Below are 21165 nucleotides of genomic sequence, written 5' to 3' on the forward strand. Positions count from 1 at the left end.
CGGGCTCGTATGTTCCGCCCCCCTCGACAGCGGATTAGCCATTAGCACTCGCACCCGTATTGGCGCTCTCAATTGTCAGGAAACCTATGCTTTGTAGTGCATGAATGCAAGATAAACTTTCTCGTTTCACGACAGTAAGGCCGCACAAAGGCTCAGTATGCGGCGTGGAGAGTGGTGTAAGGGCTTCCAGTTATACACTCTATCACTACAAAGCACAGGTCTCGGCTAGGCATATGCATGTTCAAACAGGCAGTATACAGAGCAGCTCCTGTAGTCTGTGGTCTGTTCTACGTCCCTTTCAACCGCCCCCACTCTGCCATCAGTTCCACCTCACCTCCCTCCTCAACCACCTTCCCGCGATCCCACTCTCTTCCCTCGCCTTTCTTCGCCCACCTGACATCCTCCTCGGTTTTCTCGCCGCCCTTTTCCCACTTCCTGACCTCGTCCATGGTGAAACCAGCAGCGAGCAACCGATCCGCTCCTTGCTGTTTCCATTTCTGGCGGTCCCGCAAGGCTTCAAGCGCTTGATCCCAGTCGTCGTCAAGCTCAGGATCGGGTTGGACGTCGACTGTGGGATCGTAGGTAGAAGCGAAGCGGGCGTCCATTGCGGACGAGGCGTTGAAGGTTCCTCGGCCACGGCTGCGGACAGGAGGGGCTGGGGGTGGCGGTAGCGGGCCTACGAGAGCTTCCAGTGGGTCTGAATCGTAGGCTGCTCCTGGCGATGGAGACCTTGGTGTTGATGCTCCTTGCTTGCCGTTTGTAACGCTGTTCCGAGTATGGAGGTCATGTTCTCGGTCCCCCCTTTGGCGCGGCTCTTTGGATCTCTTGGTCGATCGAGATCTGGGTGATGGCGATCTCTCTCTGTCCTTGTGGTAGGACCGCTGATTTCTACGTCGATCTGGTGACCTGGATCGTGATGAGCTTCGAGTTCGTGATCTGCGGCGTCTGTGTTTATGGTGTGATTTCTCTTTCCGTTCGGCGTACGCTTCGTCTGAGCTGCTGGTGTGCTCCTCTCTTCGACTCCTATGCTGGCGCCGAGGACTGCGCGCCCGACCACTCTCATCATCGCTACTGTGCTTCCTACGGCTTCTATGCCTTCGCCGTGACCCATGCTCCGCGCGCTCACCGTCCTCGCCCCCTGATCTCCGGTGGCTGAGACGCTCGCGGCCTGTAGATTCGTCCCAACCAGACCGATGCCGTTTCGAGCCGCTGCCGCGGTGCCTTCGCTGACGATCCCTGTCCTCGGCTTCGCTGGCGCTGTCGTCTATACGGCGGCGCTTTGTTGCCCGACGGTCTCCACGATCGTTGCCCTCACCAATTCGGCAATCACGAAGGCCTTGTTGTGGCTTTCCTGCTCCTTCTTTACGCAGCGCCTTCAGCCTCGCTCTTGAGTCTTCTGCCTCCTTCGCTAATAACGCCGCATTGTGGCTGTCCGTCTCGCGGAGGATGTTGCGCAAGAACCTGGTGTTGGGTTTTGGGGCTTGTCCCGTTCTATCAATCGTTAGTAATACATATTCTATGTGTATAAGGTGAGCAGTACCTTCTGGGCAACAACGCGCCCAACCCCATGACTGCGTATCTGGAGGAACTGCTTTTGGCATCCTTTTTGAGAAGTTCTGCAACATAGTCGTCGGACAGCTCTTCAGCCGGCATCTCGATGAATGTGCTGGGGAACAATGTGCTCGTGGATTGTATGTATCTGCATCTGGTAAAACTACGTCTCCATCACTGCTGCCGGTTGTTGGATGTCGAACATTCTGTGGAGTTTGACGGAGATGCGATTAGATAACGACGATTGCGGATCTTGCCGCGGGTATCTTGGCAGACTTCGCACCGTCGGCCTCACATTTACCCGACAGGCACAATCTGAATTGTGACCTACGACATTGAGCGACGACGACGACGACCACACTGACCCTCCACTGACCCGACTCAAGACCGCGTGGTAAGACCACAAAACATCGGAAATCAAGAACCTCCGCTAACTGACATTTGTGGCAGTCCCTGAAGCAAAATGAGTACGTCCGCAGCGACCGCAGCGCAACAGCCCGCCGAAGAACGCGACTGACCACGCCTACAGCGAAGGGAACATCCAGCTTCGGCAAGCGCCACAACAAGACCCATACCCTCTGCAGACGTTGCGGTTAGTTTCCCACGATACCAGGACTTTGAGCAAAATGGGAGGGCTTGGAAGCAGTGGAGGAATTCGAGGTTGACGAACATTGGCCCCACAGGTCGCCGCTCCCTCCACATCCAGAAGCACACATGCTCATCGTGCGGATATCCCGCTGCTAAGACCCGAAAGTGTACGTTTATCCGAAGGACAGGGAGACTGGATTAGAGGGTGGTCGGTTTGGGACAGAACGAGGTTAACATCGGCATACAGACAACTGGGGCGAGAAGGCGATGAGGAGAAAGACCACCGGCACTGGCAGGATGCGGTACTTGAAGACTGTTGCCCGACGTGCATCGAACGGCTTCCAAACTGGTGCGCCCAAGGGTTCGAGGGGTCCGAGCACCTCGTCATAGGTGATGGGGGAATGCGGTTCGGGGAGGGATCGGAGTTTGTTTTCCCAAATATCATGGGGCGCGGCTTAAGGTCCGATTGCGTTTGATGTCTTCGGCGATATCTGCATCACGAAAGCATACCGATACAGGAAACTTGGTTTGTCTGATATCCACGGGCTCAAATCTTTACCCCATACACATTTCCTTTGGCTTCGAGGCAAGCGATAGCTGTAGCAGTGCAGCGCGCTCCGAAACTCACACCGCTGCTACGTGTTCTCTATCAAATCTCTGTTCTCTTTTCAACGCTCGTGACATACTGAAACTCTCTGGTAGCTGATCTGCCCGTCACAAGAGGTGTCGCTACTTGATTGTTCCATTAGAACGCCTTCCGTACGCCATGCTGCTGTGGACTGTTCCCTTCACCCACTTCTCGCTTGGCGGCGCTCATCAATCCTGCTGGAGCAACCCACGTGGTCCATATCCTTTACCGTTTACCGATTTTGACATCCACGACGCAATTCCTATGCCATGCAGCGACACAGAAGATGGATGACGAACCCTGTTGTTTACGATATGGGCATGGTTTGCAGCATACGACGTTTTACCTTGATTTTGGTGGATTGAATAACTTTCCGGCAAGAAGAGTGAAAGTTGTCGCGACTGGATCACGTGATTGCACATCCCACGGTTCCGCAACCTCTTCTTTGATCGACAGTTCTACTTTAACGCCGAGTAAACAAACAATATTCTGCAATGGATGACCCCACGAATATCGATGCCGCGCTGGCAGAACTACAGCCACCAAGGCCCCTCTCAATCATCAAGCTCAGCGACGCATTCTACCCAGAGACCCCGCAAAGTGCCCAAAAGCGCAACTCAGGCGTCTCCGACGTCTCGGCGAGCGCGTTGGACAACGCGACACCAGCGAGCCTCGAAGCAGACCTAACGCATTACAAGGTGATTCTCGCCGCCACAACACCTACCTGTATATGAGTACAAGCTAATCGGAAGCTACAAAGGAACTCTTCTCCAAACTCCGCTTCTCCTACGTCGAACAAGTTACCAAAGAGAAGTTCCTCCGCGCAATCGTCTCCGATGACCCGCCCTTCGTGGAACCGCACGAGAATGCCGAGCTCGAGGCATTGCTTGCGGAGCAGAAGGCGCTCCTCAAGGCGCAGAAAGCAGAGGTGGCGGACATGATCGCGGAGCTGGAGCGGCGAGGCAGGGAGTTGAGCCAGCGTGCGCGCCGCCATTGCGAACCCGTGGTGTAGCACCGCTGCTGATCATATGGCTGACATGCGGACGAGACAGGCCATGAGGCAGTGCAGCTGCAGACGGCACAGCTCTCGACTCTACCGACCGAGATCGCGAACCTGGAATCCACAATCGCCTCCCTACACGAATCACAAGCGCCGCACCCAACCAACTCCTCCCTCTCACTACCGCTGCCAGCAACGCTCGAGCTCCTCTCGTCCCGGGAAGCGGAAATTGCGACCCTAGATACCCGGCTCGCGAGTCTGCAGGCAGCGCTTCCGCGCAAGACGCAAGAATTAGACAAGCTAGAGAGGGAGCTCAGGCCGTTGGAGATGCAGAAACAGGGCACGGTGGCTGCGGCGAAGGAAGCGAGGAGGCGGAGGGAGCAGGGTGTGGGGGGCTTGGAGGATGAGCTTGATGAGAAGGCACGGTGGTTGAGGACGTCGGAGAAGATGTTGAGGGAAATGCTGGGTGTCAAGGGGTAGGCGGCGCAGAAGGAGATGGAGCGTTTACACGAACGTTCTGGGGGCTATGGGTTGGGTCTTCTGGGTGAGTACGAATGGCGTCTGGTAGGGCTGGTACTGGGGCGCAAGAGGGAGGCAAGGAAAGATACCCTGGGTCTGGGTTAACCTGTGTGGTGTTCAAGCTCTGTCTCGCAAGATGGATGGAGACTGCTTGGACGCTTTGCCCCTCTAGGACACCAACTGTATCCGATATAGAAAGCTGTATCATCCGAAAACACATATCTTGCCATGGACAGAGCCCACATATGCAATGAAACCTCACACTTCTGAAGCGGCTTATCGAAGCACCGTTAGGATCTTTTGGAAGCTGCTCTGACGCCTGTAACCAGCTCCCGTATATGGCCCAGGTACAGTCGCGGATGTCGGCCGAGAGGAGGGCCCGTTTGAGAAGCTTGCCGCCCCTTTGAGAAGTTTGCGGCACTTTCAAGCACGACAGGACTGGTGCGTTGCGAAATCCGCTGCTCAATGGCCAAAAGGACCGGAGTAGGTATTTGAGGTAGGTTCGCCGCCTCGAGGATGTCCTCCTAACTCAGTGGTATGCCCAGCTGCGAGGGTGACGCGTACGGAAAAGGCGGATGCTCGAGGAGCGCGCATCCGTGTTATATGCCCCCATTACTCCGGATACCTAAGCCCAAGCTAAGGTACCGCACACTGGAGTACACGGAAGTACGAATATCTCATCTGGGCGCCAAACGGTTGATGGCCGGGCCAAGCACCTTACGCCATCCTGCACGACCCTGCATTGCAAGCTCCTCGCCCCCCCACCAACCCCACCTGCACCTCCTCCACCGCCACATTGTCTGAGGCAATTCGAGCCTCCGCAGTCCATGGGTTCGTGCTGATCGGTAGGTACTGTACATAATGTGCCCTACTCTGCCCCAGAGTAACTCACAGACCCGGACAACTGCAATAGCTTCAAAGGGGAAGCTCCCCTGGCGCTGCAGGTCTCTGCTGTCTGAGTTCCCATCAATGCAGCCAATTTGAAGCTTAACACGCGTTGCTTGAGGCTCTGAAACGAGCCGCAAGAGCCGCAATGAGCGTTCGCCCCAAGCAACATTGCCCGCAGCTAGGGATGACGGGGACCGTTTGCTGTAGCCGTCAGCGTCTCCCCGCGGCCTTAACTTAACATTGGGACGGGTGCAACCAGTCACGACGCTGCCGCTTCGCACGGCAGCTGGAGGCGTTGCGGCCTCGATTTCGGTGTCGTCAGGGATACGGATTCTCTGACCTCACTCGTCTCGGCGGATGGCCTGCAGAAGGAATTCAATCACCTGGACTGCGAGGAGGCGACTGATCAACGCGGGGAGACAGCCTTTGCACCCTATCTTCGCCAATCACGAAGTCGTCCAGCTTCGAGATTCGGTTCAGGCGGCCTGCGTCTGGAGCTTTTATCGAGGGCAACTCGCCTGGGCGGCAGCATCTCTGCTCTGTAGACAGCCACACGCGTCGACCTGGGCGGTGTCGCTTGGAGCTGCGGAGAAACGTAGGTCAAGCTCCTTCCTTCTTCGCGGTCATTGACTGCGGAAAGGCTGTCGAGCCTTCCTTAACGGCTGATAATACCTCGCGTTTTAATTAGCTCACCACACATAGGTCGCTTCGAGATCTCGACCTCTCTTATCGTCTTTTCCTTCCGTTCTCGACGACTTCATCAACCCACAGTCTGCTGCATCTCGGATACTCTCACAGTCTGCATATTCCTTCACAGTTTAAGATGGCCAGGCAGCGGTCCGGCGACTCTATCCTTCCATTCTTCAAAAAGCAATCAGGACAGCTTGACGGGACAGCGGATCAGAGACCGCGAAGAAGCCGCAGCTTCAGCTTCGTCCCGAACTGGGTCCGCAATGAGTTCATCGCCTTTGCAGGAGAGTTCGGCGGGACGTTCATGTTCCTCTTCCTTGCCTTCTCTGGAACATCCATCGCCAACGCAGCTGTACCCACAACGGATGGACCGAACACCGCGAACTTGCTCTACATCTCGCTGTCATTTGCGTTCTCTCTCATGATCAACGTGTGGGCGTTCTTCAGAATCAGCGGAGGCCTGTTCAACCCCGCTGTACGCCTTCTGTATCAAGATCTGTCCAGAGTCACACCTAATAGTTGAGTCTTAGGTTTCCCTCGGCCTCTTCCTTGTTGGCGCCGTCAAGCCCGTCCGCACCATCGTCACCGCATCCGCCCAGATCATCGCCGCCATCGCCGCTGCAGGCGTCGTAGAAGGCCTATTCCCCACCGGCCTCAACGCGTCCACCAGCCTTAGCAATGGCACCTCCATCGCTCAAGGCCTCTTCATCGAGATGTTCTTAACAGCTGAGCTGGTCTTCGTCATCTTCATGCTCGCCGCAGAAAAGCACAAGGCGACCTTCCTCGCACCCATCGGCGTCGGGCTGGCTCTCTTCGCGGCCGAGCTGGCAGGCGTCTACTTCACCGGCGGCTCGCTTAATCCCGCGCGCTCATTTGGGCCAGCCGTCATCAAAGGATTCGTTGGCCACCACTGGATCTACTGGCTCGGGCCGGTGCTGGGCACCTTCCTCGCCTTCGGCTTCTACAAGCTGATGAAGTACTCCGAGTACGAGACGGCGAATCCGGGCCAGGACCTCGACGATCATGAGGCTAGCATGTTCAACCCGCCAGATGATCCGGTCTCGGCGGATGAGGTCCAACGGCCCAATGTTGCGGCGGAGACGGCGGAGAGTATCGTCCAACAGGTGACCTCGATAAGTTCGGGGTCGGGCCCGCCAATGGAGCAGATCGGTAGCCATGGTACCGGTGTCTCGCCTATGGGCCGCGTTGAGAGGATCGGGTCGTGACTGCGGGAAGTGGAACGATTTTGCTGCATTGCTTGTTCATCCCAACATTTGTTTTGCTGTTCTTGCTGGAAGAGGGCATGACGACCCGCGATCCAGGTATCAGAGCTGAGGAATTGCTCCGTTCAAGCGCTGTCTTTCGAATGGATCACGGCCTCGGTATGGCTCATAGCTCCGTACTTCTGCTTGGCCGACTACATGGCGAGCAACTGAAAGAGCTAGGAGATAGTAACTACGACTGAGCAGCTCATAGGAATGATATGATATCAATTGCCATAATACTTCTTCTTCTTCCCCAGATCATGAGCAAGGCTTTGGTCTTTTGACCCATGGCTTGCAAACGGCTGAAAATTACCCAGGACCAGTTACACAAAACCTAAGGCATGCGGATAGGTGCAGCGACTCCGACAGACAGAAGAGATTTAGCTTCCGCAAGAGACATTTCCAGTGTATAGTACCTGGCCAAAAGTCTTTCCGGATCGCCGATTTCTCACCAAAACTCGTTTTTAAGATCTGAAAACCCCGCCCTAATGCTATTACTAAGCAATAAGCTGCTATAGTTAGTAAGAGTATAGCCTTAGCTAACTATTAGTAGACTTATACTAAGCTCTACTATTAATATACTTATACTAGATATATTTAAATCTAAGTAAAAACACTAGTAAAAATATATTATAATATTTATATATTATACTATAGTATTATATTTAAGTGTTATATATATATAAGCTTATTAGCTTGAAAGCTATATACTATATACAATATCACTTAACTATAATAGCTAATTATTTAATAAATAGAACTAAAGTTTTTAGCTAGTAGAAAATACTTAGAATTTAAATTTCTCTACTAGATACTTATTGTAACTTAGTAGTATCTTAGTTCTAAGGTAGCTTAGGTTTCTAATAGATTATACTATAGTTTTTAGAACTGAGCTATACTATCTAGCTCGGAATTTATTACTTGGAAAACATCGAGTTTTGGTGAGAAAACGGCGATCCGGAAAGACTTTTGGCCAGGTACTGTATGCCGCTCTCAGCTGCTTCCGCAACAAGCAACTACAGCATGGTTGGTCTCCCTCATACAATACACGAGTAGAGCTCATAGCAAGAATGCAACGCACACCCGACAGGCTCGGAGGAAGGTCATAGCTCTCTACATCTTAGCTGTCGCACAACCCAAATGGCTATCTACTGATTTCTGGACAGCCGGACACTCGAAAAACGCGCGCATGTCCTCAACAAACTGCTCCGGGCGCTCGAGACTCGAAAAATGACCTCCAGCGCCATGTTCACGCCAGAACACAATGTTGGCCACCTGGGCAGCCCAATCTCGGGGACACTACGCAGTCACTAAGTCAGCACCAGCCCCTCCGCAATCTCAATCCATCCTCCTGACACAGAAGAGTGGCTCAACTCACATGCAACTGCTCCCTCGCGTACATACTCACCCCCGTCGGCACCCCCACCCACCTCTCAAACGTCTCCTCCGCATCTCGTCTCCCGCCCCAGAACGCCTCCCGATAAAACCTTAGCCCGGGCGTCGCGCCCTGGATCCAGTGCATCATGACAAGGTCGATGATCTCCGCGTCCTCTAGTGCGCGGTTCCCCTTAACGTCAACCCAGTCATGGAACTTCTCCACGAACCACGCCAGCAGCCCTACCGGGGAGTCGCCCAGCGCGAAGCCGAGTGTCTGCGGCCGCGTCTTTTGGGCGTCGAGGTAGCCGCTTTGGTCGTGCTCGAAGTTCGTCCGTACTTCCAAGGAACTTTTTTCGAAGTCGGAGTAGAGGAAACAGGAGAGGCACCACCGGAGGTAGGCTTTCGGGGCCCGCAGAAGCGTGGGCGCTGGCACGGGAAACATGTTCAGGTGCTGTGCGAGCACGAGATCAGGATACTGCAGTGCGATGCTCCGGCTAACAAAAGCGCCAAAGTCGCCGCCTTGGGTCGCGAAGCCGGAGGTGTAGCCCAGCACGGAGGTCATCAGCTGCTTGTAGGCGCGGGCGAGGATGGTGGGACCGAGACCGGGCCGGCGGGGGGCGGGAGAGAAGCCGAAGCCGGGGATGGAGGGCACGATAACGTGGAAGGCGAGGTCTTGATGCTGGGGGGAGGGCGTTGTGAGGGGCGTAAGGACGTGGCGAGCTTCGAGGAAGGAGCCGGGCCAGCCGTGGCAGAAGAGGAGTGGGATTGCGTTCGAGCTCTTGCTTCTCTGATGCAGGAAGTGGAGGTCCAGAATGCCGTAGCCGGGGACATCGAGTCTGACGAGGAAGTGCTCAGACATTTGTTGGATCCTGTCCTGGTTGTTGAAACCTGTTAGTGGGCTGTCCTGTTGCCCCGTTCGCATCGTTAAAGACCTCGAAGAAAGCATACACACCTCTTGTGCTTTCCAGTCATGCTTATCTTGCCAGAAGCGTGCCAGCCGCCGCACCTCCTTCACTTTTGCGCCTTGCGACCAGTCGTCTTCTGCTACGCCATCTTGCTCTTCGGGATATCTCGTAAGCGATAGCTTCGTCTTTGTTACTTTAAGGAACTCGTCGTCCACCCTTGGGTAGTACCGCACGGGCGTGTTGAGCGGTATGTCTTCACTGATAGTAGGAAATATGCACTTGGAAGCCATGATGGCGGCAAGGAGAGAAGACAATCTCTTTATGGGATATTGAAGGTACGGGAGATATATACACTGGTCTTTTGAGAGTCGGCATCACGCGTCCGAGGCGGTGACCATCGTCTCTTAAAACGATAATGGACGACCGCCATGCTTGATCATCTAGTATCTAAGGCTTGGGGGGTATACTTGCTGGTAACGTTGGACATGGTTCCTCTTCGGCGAGCTGCAATTATTCGGCATCCAATGCATCTAGCCGGTGTCGGAGATTGAATCATTGACACAAATCTAACCGCATAATTGAGTGATATGTTGGCCAGGTTTAAGATGGGACGTTGGCCGCACCTGTAAGGATGTAGGGCTGAGGGTTACGCTTGCGCTTGACGCTACCTGGTCGAGCCGGGACGTGCGGTTAAGAGTACCACATCCCTGGATGTCACCGTCTTGGCTTGCATTGCCGGGTGGCTCGAATTTCCATTAGTGAGAATGATCTTGACGGCTCCTGTCATGCGGCGATCACTTGAACCGCATCTCAGAGTTTCCGAGTCAGCCGATCTGGCCACCACGGGACTTGCTCAATATCTGAAGCGACTTCAACTCCATGCCACAACTTTCACAAGGCCGCTTATATGGATACTCACCAGAGACCGCTGATGATACGCATGACACCCTCGCAGTGTGGGTAGACACCCGACGACAGGATGGCTATTTTGGAGCGCAACCTACCATAACACTCACGCGGTTGTCCGCTCTGCTGCAATTGACCACCTGTTTTTGGCACTCAAACTGGGATGTGGATACTTCATTCATGATCGTTGTTCGAAAATGGTTTGTACCATCGCTTTTCTATGTGATTGATACCGAAGGGCCAAGTCGCCGCTGTCTCTCCACTGCACCACTTTAGAGTTTCGCCTTCAAAGTAGCGCAACCTCCAGTAAATCTAAGGGTTTGCAAATACGTAGTATCTTTCAAGCTTGCTCTGGACTTACTCCTTGTTGTCTTCTATGTGAACCTTTATGGAGCCTGTTGTTCGATCCGCAGAAGACGTGGGTGCTTCAACCGCGTCTTCCAGCGCAAATCTGTGCGTGACAAGTGGTTTGAGGTCAAGATAGCCTGAAAACAGCAGTCTGATGGCCGTTGGCCAAGAGTGATGGTAGCGGTTGATGAATTTGAGGTCGATCTGTTCCTCGCGATCAGTGTTCATGCACTTAGTACTACCGGGAATGGAATATTCTACCTCCGACAAAGAGGCATGCATAAATGGCAATCCATCTATAGTAGGTCTGCCGACTCCTACAACCATAACCTCACCACCTGCTCGTGGGATGTGAATTGCTGTTACGACACTGTTTTGCACGCCGGTGCATTCGTACACCACTCTAGGCTGTTCACCGCCTGCCTCTCTGATGCAGTCGTTGATGACAGCACCTAGTTCTGCTGGAGTCTTATCCGGAACCACTTGAACAGCCTTACACCCTGGCACGAACTTCTCCGCGAACTGGAGCCGGTTCTCGTCCACATCCGTGATAATGAGTGGGTAAGCCCCCGAAGCTCGAGCAGCAGCCAGAGCAATCAGTCCAATCGGCCCGGCGCCGCATATCACGGTCGATTCTCCTAGCCGCACCGGACTGCGCTCAAATCCATGCAGAACCACGCTCAAAGGCTCCAAGAGCGCACCATCAGCAAAGCTCATCATGTCAGGCAACTTGTGGAGATACTTTGCTGGATGGACATGATAACGCCTGATGGACCCGTGGTAGGGCGGAGCGCCGGAAAACTGGACGTCAGGACAGAGGTTGTATTGGCCCGCCGAGCACTGGAAGCATTGCTCGCATGGCACTCCAGGCTCGATGGCTACGCGGTCACCGACTTGGAGATGCGTGACGTTTTCGCCGATCCATTCAATGCTGCCTGAAGCCTCGTGCCCGAGCACGTAGTCAGTGCTGACTTTGAGCGTTCCGATCTGTCCGCTCTTCCAGAAGTGAATGTCGGATCTTCTCAGCAGTCAGCAAATCTGGCTCGGACGGCGGACGTCGCTGTCTCATGATACTAAGACGGTATACATACCCGCAGATTCCATTGCAACGAACGCGGACGATACATTCATCAGGCTTCGGTTTCAGCTCCGGTGATTCGGCAAGGTAGATCTCATGCTTCTCGTTTGTGAAGAGGGCAGGATTGGGCAAGGATGGCTCATATGTTCGTGATTGTTGCTTGGACGTCGTGGCCATCTTGCCTTCCACTGTACGCTGCTCTCGAGATATATCTCGACCTGGACGTAGGAATAAAGCTGAAACCACGTCTCAAGCTATCAAGTTCACCGGCGAGAATGTGACGTGGAGAGGCTGATACAACAACCCATCGCGTGTCAATGTATCATGGCTGAGTGCTCGAATATATACAATGTCTCTGATTACAGAGAGCAAGCGTGGCTGCGTGAGGCCGTGTACCCGAGTGGCCTTGCCAATCAGCGCCGTAGTAATCATAGGAGACGCTGCAACAGGCGTCCGGCATTTGGGAAGCGGCACGCTATTGATGAATTCGTGCAAACGCAAGCGAGGCGGGATGCACTTTCCTTCGCATGATCGGTTTGTCTCCCGATACGAAGGACGGGGTTTGTATTGAGGAAGCGGAAGCTTGGCGGCGTGCGATCACGAGGTTTTGACACAAAGTATTTCGGGGATTATGGGAGGAGAATCGAGCCCTTAGAGGTCTCTGTGGTCATGAGAAGCTTTAAATTTCTATCAGATTACTCACTTGGTGGTGCTTTACGAATAACAGATGAAGGGTGGCAAGCGTTCGCTTCCTCAATACAAACCCCGTCCTTCGTAGAGAAACGAAAGTGTTTCCTTACGTGGTTATTCGGGTAAACTGTTGCGCAGCTCTGAAATCCACCGCCGAGAATCCTCAAGTCAGCATGCTGCATGACTTCCACATTCCAAGCGACAGCTTCTAGGCGTCGATCCCTTTGCAGTAAGCAGCGATTGATCCTATTGCCGACAGTGTTCATGTATCAAAGTAAACTCGTTGGCAGAAAGCCAACGCGGTTTCAAATTTCTGCTTTAGTTGTCCCAGAATTTAGGCACAATGAAAGTGATCTCTCATCATCAGCTTCGCCTTACACTTTAACCACAGCTGGTCCGTTATGGATGTCGCTAGATCTCGTAAATAATCTTCTGTCCCGACACTTTGCCCTGACGATGCAACTCGAACCCACGACTGACAGAATCAAGCCCTTTCATAGCTAGAACTGCGTTTGGCTTGACTTTTCCACTCTCCAGCCACTCGGGCAGTTTCTCGTAAAGCTCGGCTGCCAGCAAGTGATCATCCATCGAAGCCTGACCATGAGATTAGCGTTCTGCATCAACGATATCAAAAGGCAGGTGTGAAAGATGATGGCGCCTTACAGGCCAGTGGAATTTGCCATACGAGTGGTCCTTCAAGAACGCGGTCCATACAAGCACATCGGTCACCTTCACATTGTTTGCTAAATTTTCTGTGTTGGCTTTCCCGGGACGAACAGTGCACAGCCTTCCACGCCCCGTGACAGCCTTCGACGCGGTCCCAGAGGATGTTGTAGACCCAATAGTGTCGAATATGAACGTCAGATCTGGCGCTACTTCTTTAATTCTGTCAATCACATCTTCTGACTTGTAGTCAAAGACATGCTTTGCACCAAGTTTCTTGACCAGCTCGAAGTTCTTGGAGCTGCATGTTGTGATCACGTCGAAGGAGTACAATGCCGCCAATTGTATGGCGTATTGTCCTACGCTTGCTGGATCGATATCAACCATCCTTCATTCTCAGGGGAAACGGAAGAGGACATACAGCTCCCGCCCCAGATCAGGACGCTTTGAGGATTGTTGCGGTTCATGTTCAGACATTGCTTTGAGTACAGCGCCAGCCAAGCAGTAGTGGCTGCAAGAGGCACTGTCACAGCCTCAGATGGCGTGATGTTGGATGGTGGCTTGAAACAAATCTTCTCATCAGCCAGAGTGAAGTGGCTGTAAGCCCCGATTCCAGGAACCTCTCCTATTGACACGTCAAAACTGCCTCAGGCTGAGTTCGCAGGAGTGTTGATTAACACTTGCCTCCCCATACGAGACCCGCAATCACATCGCCTTCCTCAACGCGAGTCACCTCGGAACCGAGCTGCACGGCTTTGCCCACAAAATCACAGCCGTACACTGCTCCTTCTCCAAAGGTCTTGGAGTCAAAAGACTGAACTAGGAGGACGTCAGCGTACTGTATAGACATCACGGCTACAACATATCCCGACCGTCTGTTGGATTCTGCGCCACGTGACTAATCTTAACGAGGACTTGGTTTGGAGCAGGTTCCGGCTTGCTGAGGGCACACTCATTCAGCGCTGGCTGGTTGTCGGCAACCAATGCCACGTTAGAGCCTTGGCTTGCCATATCGTCCGGTCTTTACTCTTTTGTTGGACAGTTCGATACGGATTCTCCGAAACCCACTGGGTACTGGTTTGGTAGATGGTGCTCGCGATACCGTTGTGAAAGAGGAGTTAGGGTTGAGGAAACAACGTCGCTTGGACCCTTTCATGTGCTTTGTGGACACGATGTCAAACCCCCTAAACAGAGACATCTGAGCGACTGATGGGCTAATTGATCGAGGTTCTAGGTTACTCCGTACTTCCGTGCCAAAGGTGTTTGCAAGCGCAAGCGCAGGAATCCCACACCAAAATCTCAAAGCGGGGAGCATCCCGCTCGGGCCTCTGCAGCGCCTCCCTCTTTTGCGTGAGAGAGAAAGCTTTGCATGGCGGTTTACGAACAAACGCTTCTTGCGCACTTCCGCTTTTCTGTTCCAGTGTTGGGTTCTCGCTTTCTGCTGTTCAACCTTCCTCACCCTTTGCCCTCATCCCGCCTTCTTATCTCGTTCTCCGCACGCGCTCTGACAGCTTTCAAGGCTCATCCTGTTCTCTCTGCAGACGCCGCTAGGCTCTCATGTTGACGAAATCTGCCAGTCTGATCTCCTAGGGTGTAGGCGGGTCGATTGCAATGCTCCTATGTCTCCACTGAATTATCCTGGCCCGTCGATCTGAGTCCGAGCCACTTGACTGGTTAATGGGGAAATGACGGCATGAATGGTGCCAGCATGCTGTCCGGCCATAAACGCACGCGAACTGGATGGTACTGTGTTTAGCTTTCCCAGCTGTCGTGTGCGGTTCTAAGATGCACCTACTGACGCAGTTGACCCGCTAGCTTGACCTGTCGAGCACGTCGTAGAAAATGTAAGCTACAACACTCGAGGTCGGCTGAATGCCCTCGACCGGAGGTTCCCAACTCTGACCAGACCCGGCAGGTGACGGCCAATCACCAAAATGCGGTCATTGCAGCAGAAAACAGCTAGAGTGCCGATGGGGTCTTAAGGCTTCATTCCATCCATCAAGGCATTTTGGGTTGTCCCTTGACGAGGAGAGAAACCTCGTCGCTATTGAGCAGGAGCGCACAGTCGGCCTCGGAGGACGGACCGTGACATCTGCCTATCATGTAAGCTGGCACGGCAAATGTCTTGAACAGGCTCAGCCTTTTTTGACACATTTCTAGATCATCGACGATACTCACAATGTCATCAGATCCTGCGACCAAGGTTCAGCGGAACCACCTGTTGCACGGGGATCGCACGAGGATATGTCGGAAGATGACGACAGCGGGCTTTCAGGATCCCATACCGCCTCAGATGAATTCTTGAACCCCTTACACTCAATATCAAGCACAGGACTCCATCCACAAGACATTCTTCAACAATCCGGCAACGTGAGCACATTCTACCTAGGCACGGATGCCCCCGCTGCAAGCAACAACAATATAAGCGCTCCAGTCTTTGCGCAACTCAACGCGCAGTCCAGTGCCGAAGGTCAACCGGAAAGGGCTGACCCGGATCCCACCTTCGATGAAGCATTCAGAACCGACCTCCTCGAGACCGCTCCATCCGCTGATGTGTACACGCCTCCATTCTCCCTGGGCCTGGCGTTGTCCCGGAAGAGTTCACCATTTCGCGAGCCCCGGTTCCCTATCAGCGATGCTCAGGCACTGGCCCTGCTTCGCTCTTACCTCACTGAGTCCGCGACTTGGTGCGAGACCACTGACACTAACAAACACTTCTCCGCTGTATGCGCCCATGATATGCTGGAGAGCAATATCTTCAAAGGATCCGCTCTGGCTTTAGCGTCCCGCCAACTTAGTATGACCGGGGTTCTAGTCGAGGAAATTGCATTACAGCTTTACCAATACACCATCCAGCTTCTCATACAACAAGATCCCGACCAGGCCGATGCGGCAATACTTGCATCGTGCACCCTTCTCTGTGTCTACGAAATGATGGCATCGGATGTGGTTGACTGGAGACGGCATCTGAAGGTATGGGAGCATCAATCATGGTCGGAGCGCTTCCTTCAGGCGTTTCGCTCGGGAGATTCATGGTACTAAACCGGTTCTAAAACAGGGTTGTGCGGGCCTATTCTCATCCAAAGGATGGAACGGGAGCAGCGAAGGACTAATGAAGGCTTGCTTCTGGGCTTTTGCCAGGATTGGTAACTTCCCAGCTTGAGGCTGATGTCTCCGTGTGCGCCCAGGCTAATCAGCATCTAGATCTATGGGCGGCATTTCTTCTTGAAAAGCGGACACTGATCCCGACAAACTGCTGGGTCAGTGACGAGTCACTCGAACGCGCGGCGGCCATCGATTGCCCCGATGATTACTGCAACTTGAGTATCCTATTATTTGCAAGGGTAGTTAACTGCCTCTCAAGAGACGACAGTGAAAGTACAACCTCAGAATCACGGCGCGAGGCCCAACAGCTTTGGGCTAGATTTCAGGAGTGGTGGAAGTTCCGACCCAAACGAGTTCGTGCTCTCTACAGAACTGGACCGACAAACTCAAATCCATTTCCCACTATTGTATTTACTTATACATCGTCAAGTAAGCCATTGCTCTCGTACGACGCGCCTTCGCACCCGAACCTTGTGGTAAGTGGTGGGCTGGGTAACTGCCATGGATTGCTAATTGGCCGCTTAGTATGCGGTAATACATTCTATCACGCTGGCTCGCTATTATTACTCGAGAAGTTATGTATCGATCCGGGGAGTGATTCAAGTGATGAAATGGTAACTGCCACTTGCAGTAGACTGCTGGATCTTCTGTGTTTGGTGTTCATACGAGTCATGCAGTGTTCAGCCCGAGGCTAACCGCACTCAGATTGACCCGATATGGCATGCAATGGAGCTTTGTGGCATCTCAGTTTCCAATGTTGATCAGTAAGTGATTATATTCCCTAGGTTCTCCCAACCATCCGCGATACTTGTGTCACGTAGTCGGACGCTTACAGTCTCTCGATTTCTAGCGCGAATTGGGTCAATCATCTACAACCTTTATACATAGCCGGTCAGACGTTCGGAGGCCGCCGGAGTCGTGGTCCTAATTACTATCAAGAACAAGGCCGGACGCCGAGAAGTCTCCAAACAAGGACGCTGACAGGCAGGTCCGTTAGCCTCGATTTCGGTTTGAATATGAGGCTTTTGGGCGACGACGAAGACGATCATGCGGACGACACAGCGCGCTACGCAGCGGAGCAGATTGTGCTGCTAAAACACCTAATTAGAATCCAGCGTGAGACCGGTTGGAAAACCGAAGGGAGAGCAGAAGATCTTCGCAAGATTTGGGGGCTTCAGTAGATCGGTTCTGTTTTTCAAGCGTCTTCCGGAGGAAGCCTAACTAGGGTAAGCTGCGGCGGAACAGTGGCGCTGGATATCTGAGCAGCGCAGTACAGCAAGGACCTAAGTCTCCAGTGGTGTTGCCGGGACTGACGAGTGGCTATTGCATAATCCTGGCGAAGCTTACGCTGCAATCGCATTTGCTCTTAGATTGAGGCAAGACAACATAAAAACTGATAAGGATCATTGACTACTGCTATTTCGGCACCTGTGGTACCGGAGGGCCGAATGGTATTTGCTAGTCACAGAGGTGGAGGCGGTGCATAGAAATTCATTGTTTGAGTGTCTGGTAGAGCCGTTACGATGCTGCTCGCCTTCAATCATTCGAAGTGGTGATCGAGATGTTGGTGCCGACCCGTTTGCAATTGTTGCCGTTCAGTAGAACAAGCAATATCCGGGTGGGCTATGTTAAAATGCTGCTACACTCAGCATGTTCGCAACTCTGTGAGCACCGACATTGACTAGCGGGAACAAGTGAGATACAATACAAAGAAACGTAGAAGTGCGACCACGGCCGTCACACTCTACCCAGTCTTCTAGGGTTGGTCTGACCAAGCTATACGTAACAGCCCATCGTGAACCAAATACAAAAGTTCCACGATTACCCGCCACTATGATAGATATTGACAGATGGGGAGTAGATACTCGTGACCCGTTCCAGTCCGCTTTTCACATAGCCTCGATAGTTTTGGTATGGCTGATATCTTTTTCGCCGCTGGCTTCTACCGGTGCCACCATGGACGGCCTTCTAGAGTTAGCACGCCTGGGTCCAAGCTCCTTCTGCATGCGTCGTGCAATCTTGACTGGACTTCCTCCTTCGGTAAAGATGTAGTCAATGTCTTCGAGACTGAGATTCGAAGTTTCAGGATAGTAGAAGTAGACTACCGGAACGAAGATCAGGTTCGTAGCCATGAAGATTAAGTAAGCTTTCCATTGCAACCGATTGATGATGACGGGCGTGATCATAACCTATTGCCAGTGTTATCCAGGAGGTTTGGCGTACAATTCCATCCACGAAGCTTACAATTGTGAAGTTCCAGAGCCAGTTCGAGCTGATACCAATGGCTGTTCCCTTTGTGCGTGCCTCGAGGGGCAGCACCTCTGGCACGTAGACCCATGGGACACAGTTGACGCTCATGCCGAAGAAGAGCATGTACAGGAAAAAGAACGCAACAGACGCCGAGGCGCAAGCTTGGCCGATGGATGGCGAGGTTGCCTGGGAAAGGAGGGCGGCGATCAGGAGCATACATATTCCAAGGCCAGCGCATCCGAGGATCATTGTCGTGCGGCGTCCCATTCGGTCAAGAGCAAGTGCTGGCAGGATGGAGCCGAACATGAACATCATGTTGATGCAGCCGCCAAGAATCTGAGCGATACGGGGAGTCATGCCGACGTTTTGCACAAGCACAGCTGTACACGGCAAGTCAGCAGGCGTGCTATAAAGGAGAGTGGATCAGGCTCACATGGAATGTAGTACACGACCAGATTGATGCCTCCAACCTGATTCATCAACTGGATACCCCATGCCAGCAGAATGCGGTACCGCGTGCGGACTTTGTCCTTCTTGAATATGGACAATATTGACCGGCCGCTGTCGCTTTCCAGCTCAATGGCGCGTTCAATTGCTTCCATCTCAGCGAAGATGTATGGATCGTCAGCAGACTTGTCGTACACTGCGCATAAGGTTTCGACGGCTTCCTCCTTTCGACCATGATTGCATAGCCAACGAGGAGATTCGGGGATGCCGAAGACGATAAAGATGACAAAAAAGGTGAAGACAAGCTGGAACGCGATGGGAAGGCGCCATGCCACCGCTCCGCCTGCGTAAGACATGCCAAAGTCGAACCAGTAGGCAAAGACGATACCAACGCCGACAAAGAGAGTTTCCGCCGAGACGAGGCGTCCACGCGTTTCACGCTCACACAGCTCGGACTGGTACCTTGTTGAAAACAAGTCAGCTCTTGGGTTTCCATCAGTAGGTGGGAAGGGGTATCGCTTACATGGGCACCGTGGAGGTCTTGATACCCGTGCCAAATCCAGTAATGACTCTACCGATGACTAGGTGGGAGACATTGTATGCCGAAGTCTGCAAGGTCGCTCCGACAATGACAAAGGCCATAGCTAACCAAATGGTACGCCGGCGGCCAAGTAGCTCGCCGACGAAAAAATTGATGATGCATCCAGTCAAGCAGCCCAGGTTGTAGCATGACACGATGATGCCGGTCTTGGTGTCCGAGGGATGATCGAACTGATTGAGCCAGTCCTCATTCTGGAGGATGCCCCCAAAGACGCCTTGGTCGTAGCCAAAGAGGACGAAAGCCATCAAGCAGCAGGAAGTGACGGCAAGCTGTAGGGACTTGCCCCTTCCGAACCAGGATCGCATATTGGTCTGTCGGCGGTAAACCGGTAATTTCAGATGGTGTTACGGCCTGTGTGCAGGAGCTTTGAATGACAATGCAGCCTAAGCACTGAGGGAGAATCGACAAGACTCGGTGGTGCTAGGTATTCGAAGAAGAGAGTAAAGGCTCGTGGCATCTTGAAAGACGAAGAGAAAGTCGGCCTTTAATACACAATGTCTACCTGCTCGACATCGTGAAGATGGAGTTTAGCCTTACATGAAACCCTAACGACCAAGGCCCGGCTAAGATGGAGGTCGCCGCACCTGTGTACCCCAGATGCGGCCACCTCCATCTTAGCCGGGCTTGGACTCGTAACTGGCTGAACGAAACACAATGAATCGAGGCCAAGGTGGCTCTGATTGCCGAAAGCGATCTCCGCGTGCTTGGAGTTGCAAGAGTCCGTAACGCTCAGGCTCTTCGGCCCGCATGAAGATTGAGCTTCTAGTCCTCTACACAGAGAACGATAGCTGAAGCTCTGGGCAACAAGACATCAGCTGTAATTTTGGTTCTCCATCAGAACACGCGTAACCCGCAGTGGCGGTTTTCAGTCTGCAAGCGCTTTCACCTGCCGAGCACAGAGTAGTAGGAGATTTAGCCATCAAAATAAGGCCGAGTCGCTTTGGTGATGCTTGGTACGTGCGCCGAAAATCAGTGAGCAGACTGAGCATGGTCAAATCGATTTGGCCTCGGACTGAATACTCGGAAAGTTTATTCGCCAGGGGTCAGAACACCAATACTGGATTTGCAGCAACGTGGGATCAAACACGCTGCAACTATTCACCATACGATAGATAAATATCACAATATCACAATATCACAGAACTGCTCTCCGTATATTGCGCTCTAAGTTGAAGCAGTTCATAGGGTTCTTGCTGATGCTTTGTAGTGTTCGATAGTCTTGAAGCGCCGAGCTCGCGGTGCACGATGCCTTCGAAGCGGACTTCAAGCCCGAGGCCGGAGCGATTTAACCATGCTTTGTCTCTGCACTGATTTTGAGCGCACAGACCGAGCATGATTAAATCGCCCGCGCCTCGGCCGGCGGCATGAGTAGAGATGGTTTCTTCCGAATGCGCCAGTGGGGGCGGCTGAGGGGTGGGGAGTTGCGGGGGGCTTTTGCGGAGAACCCTACACTCGGGCAGCCGGCACACGCTTTAGAGGGTCATTTTAAAAATGCGTTGCCAGCTTGAAAGCTACCTAGGTACTCGTAGCCTTGAACGTGGACAGCCCAAAGCACAGTCCATGGATCAATGACACCTTAGATGGTTAATACTTTGAAGCGCTAAACTGCTAAACAAGTGTTTCTTTCTATCGTATGATTGTTCTAGCTGCCCTATAGTTGACAAAA

At 52.9% G+C, this 21165-nt stretch overlaps 9 protein-coding genes across 9 annotated transcripts; 3 read left to right on the plus strand and 6 right to left on the minus strand.

Annotated features, from left to right (window-relative positions):
* Positions 1-287: 287 nt before the first annotated feature.
* W97_05670 (uncharacterized protein) lies at positions 288-605 on the minus strand (the record flags this gene model as incomplete). Its single annotated transcript, XM_007783404.1, has 1 exon — positions 288-605. One exon carries the CDS (start codon positions 603-605, stop codon positions 288-290), a length of 318 nt encoding a protein of 105 aa, XP_007781594.1.
* A 71-nt stretch (positions 606-676) lies between these two features.
* On the minus strand, positions 677-1653 carry W97_05671 (uncharacterized protein; the record flags this gene model as incomplete). Its single annotated transcript, XM_007783405.1, has 3 exons — positions 677-1251; positions 1316-1491; positions 1541-1653. 3 exons carry the CDS (start codon positions 1651-1653, stop codon positions 677-679), a joined length of 864 nt encoding a protein of 287 aa, XP_007781595.1.
* Positions 1654-3261: 1608 nt separating this feature from the next.
* W97_05672 (uncharacterized protein) lies at positions 3262-4247 on the plus strand (the record flags this gene model as incomplete). The annotated part of the gene is made up of 3 exons (XM_007783406.1): positions 3262-3465; positions 3528-3747; positions 3820-4247. The coding sequence occupies 3 exons, from the start codon at positions 3262-3264 to the stop codon at positions 4245-4247; spliced, it is 852 nt and encodes a 283-aa protein (XP_007781596.1).
* Positions 4248-5997: 1750 nt separating this feature from the next.
* Positions 5998-7090, plus strand: W97_05673 (uncharacterized protein; the record flags this gene model as incomplete). The annotated part of the gene is made up of 2 exons (XM_007783407.1): positions 5998-6339; positions 6395-7090. 2 exons carry the CDS (start codon positions 5998-6000, stop codon positions 7088-7090), a joined length of 1038 nt encoding a protein of 345 aa, XP_007781597.1.
* A 1152-nt stretch (positions 7091-8242) lies between these two features.
* Positions 8243-9701, minus strand: W97_05674 (uncharacterized protein; the record flags this gene model as incomplete). Its single annotated transcript, XM_007783408.1, has 3 exons — positions 8243-8428; positions 8508-9380; positions 9459-9701. 3 exons carry the CDS (start codon positions 9699-9701, stop codon positions 8243-8245), a joined length of 1302 nt encoding a protein of 433 aa, XP_007781598.1.
* A 973-nt stretch (positions 9702-10674) lies between these two features.
* Positions 10675-11920, minus strand: W97_05675 (uncharacterized protein; the record flags this gene model as incomplete). The annotated part of the gene is made up of 3 exons (XM_007783409.1): positions 10675-10869; positions 10927-11683; positions 11757-11920. 3 exons carry the CDS (start codon positions 11918-11920, stop codon positions 10675-10677), a joined length of 1116 nt encoding a protein of 371 aa, XP_007781599.1.
* Positions 11921-12844: 924 nt separating this feature from the next.
* W97_05676 (uncharacterized protein) lies at positions 12845-14107 on the minus strand (the record flags this gene model as incomplete). Its single annotated transcript, XM_007783410.1, has 5 exons — positions 12845-13027; positions 13097-13464; positions 13518-13721; positions 13796-13915; positions 13969-14107. The coding sequence occupies 5 exons, from the start codon at positions 14105-14107 to the stop codon at positions 12845-12847; spliced, it is 1014 nt and encodes a 337-aa protein (XP_007781600.1).
* Positions 14108-15340: 1233 nt separating this feature from the next.
* W97_05677 (uncharacterized protein) lies at positions 15341-17382 on the plus strand (the record flags this gene model as incomplete). Its single annotated transcript, XM_007783411.1, has 6 exons — positions 15341-16069; positions 16155-16242; positions 16301-16630; positions 16727-16815; positions 16907-16965; positions 17199-17382. The coding sequence occupies 6 exons, from the start codon at positions 15341-15343 to the stop codon at positions 17380-17382; spliced, it is 1479 nt and encodes a 492-aa protein (XP_007781601.1).
* A 708-nt stretch (positions 17383-18090) lies between these two features.
* Positions 18091-19804, minus strand: W97_05678 (uncharacterized protein; the record flags this gene model as incomplete). The annotated part of the gene is made up of 4 exons (XM_007783412.1): positions 18091-18390; positions 18446-18831; positions 18885-19360; positions 19422-19804. The coding sequence occupies 4 exons, from the start codon at positions 19802-19804 to the stop codon at positions 18091-18093; spliced, it is 1545 nt and encodes a 514-aa protein (XP_007781602.1).
* Positions 19805-21165: the final 1361 nt, after the last annotated feature.

This window comes from Coniosporium apollinis (assembly GCF_000281105.1).
Source record: "Coniosporium apollinis CBS 100218 chromosome Unknown supercont1.26, whole genome shotgun sequence".
Lineage (NCBI taxonomy): Eukaryota > Fungi > Ascomycota > Dothideomycetes > Coniosporium > Coniosporium apollinis.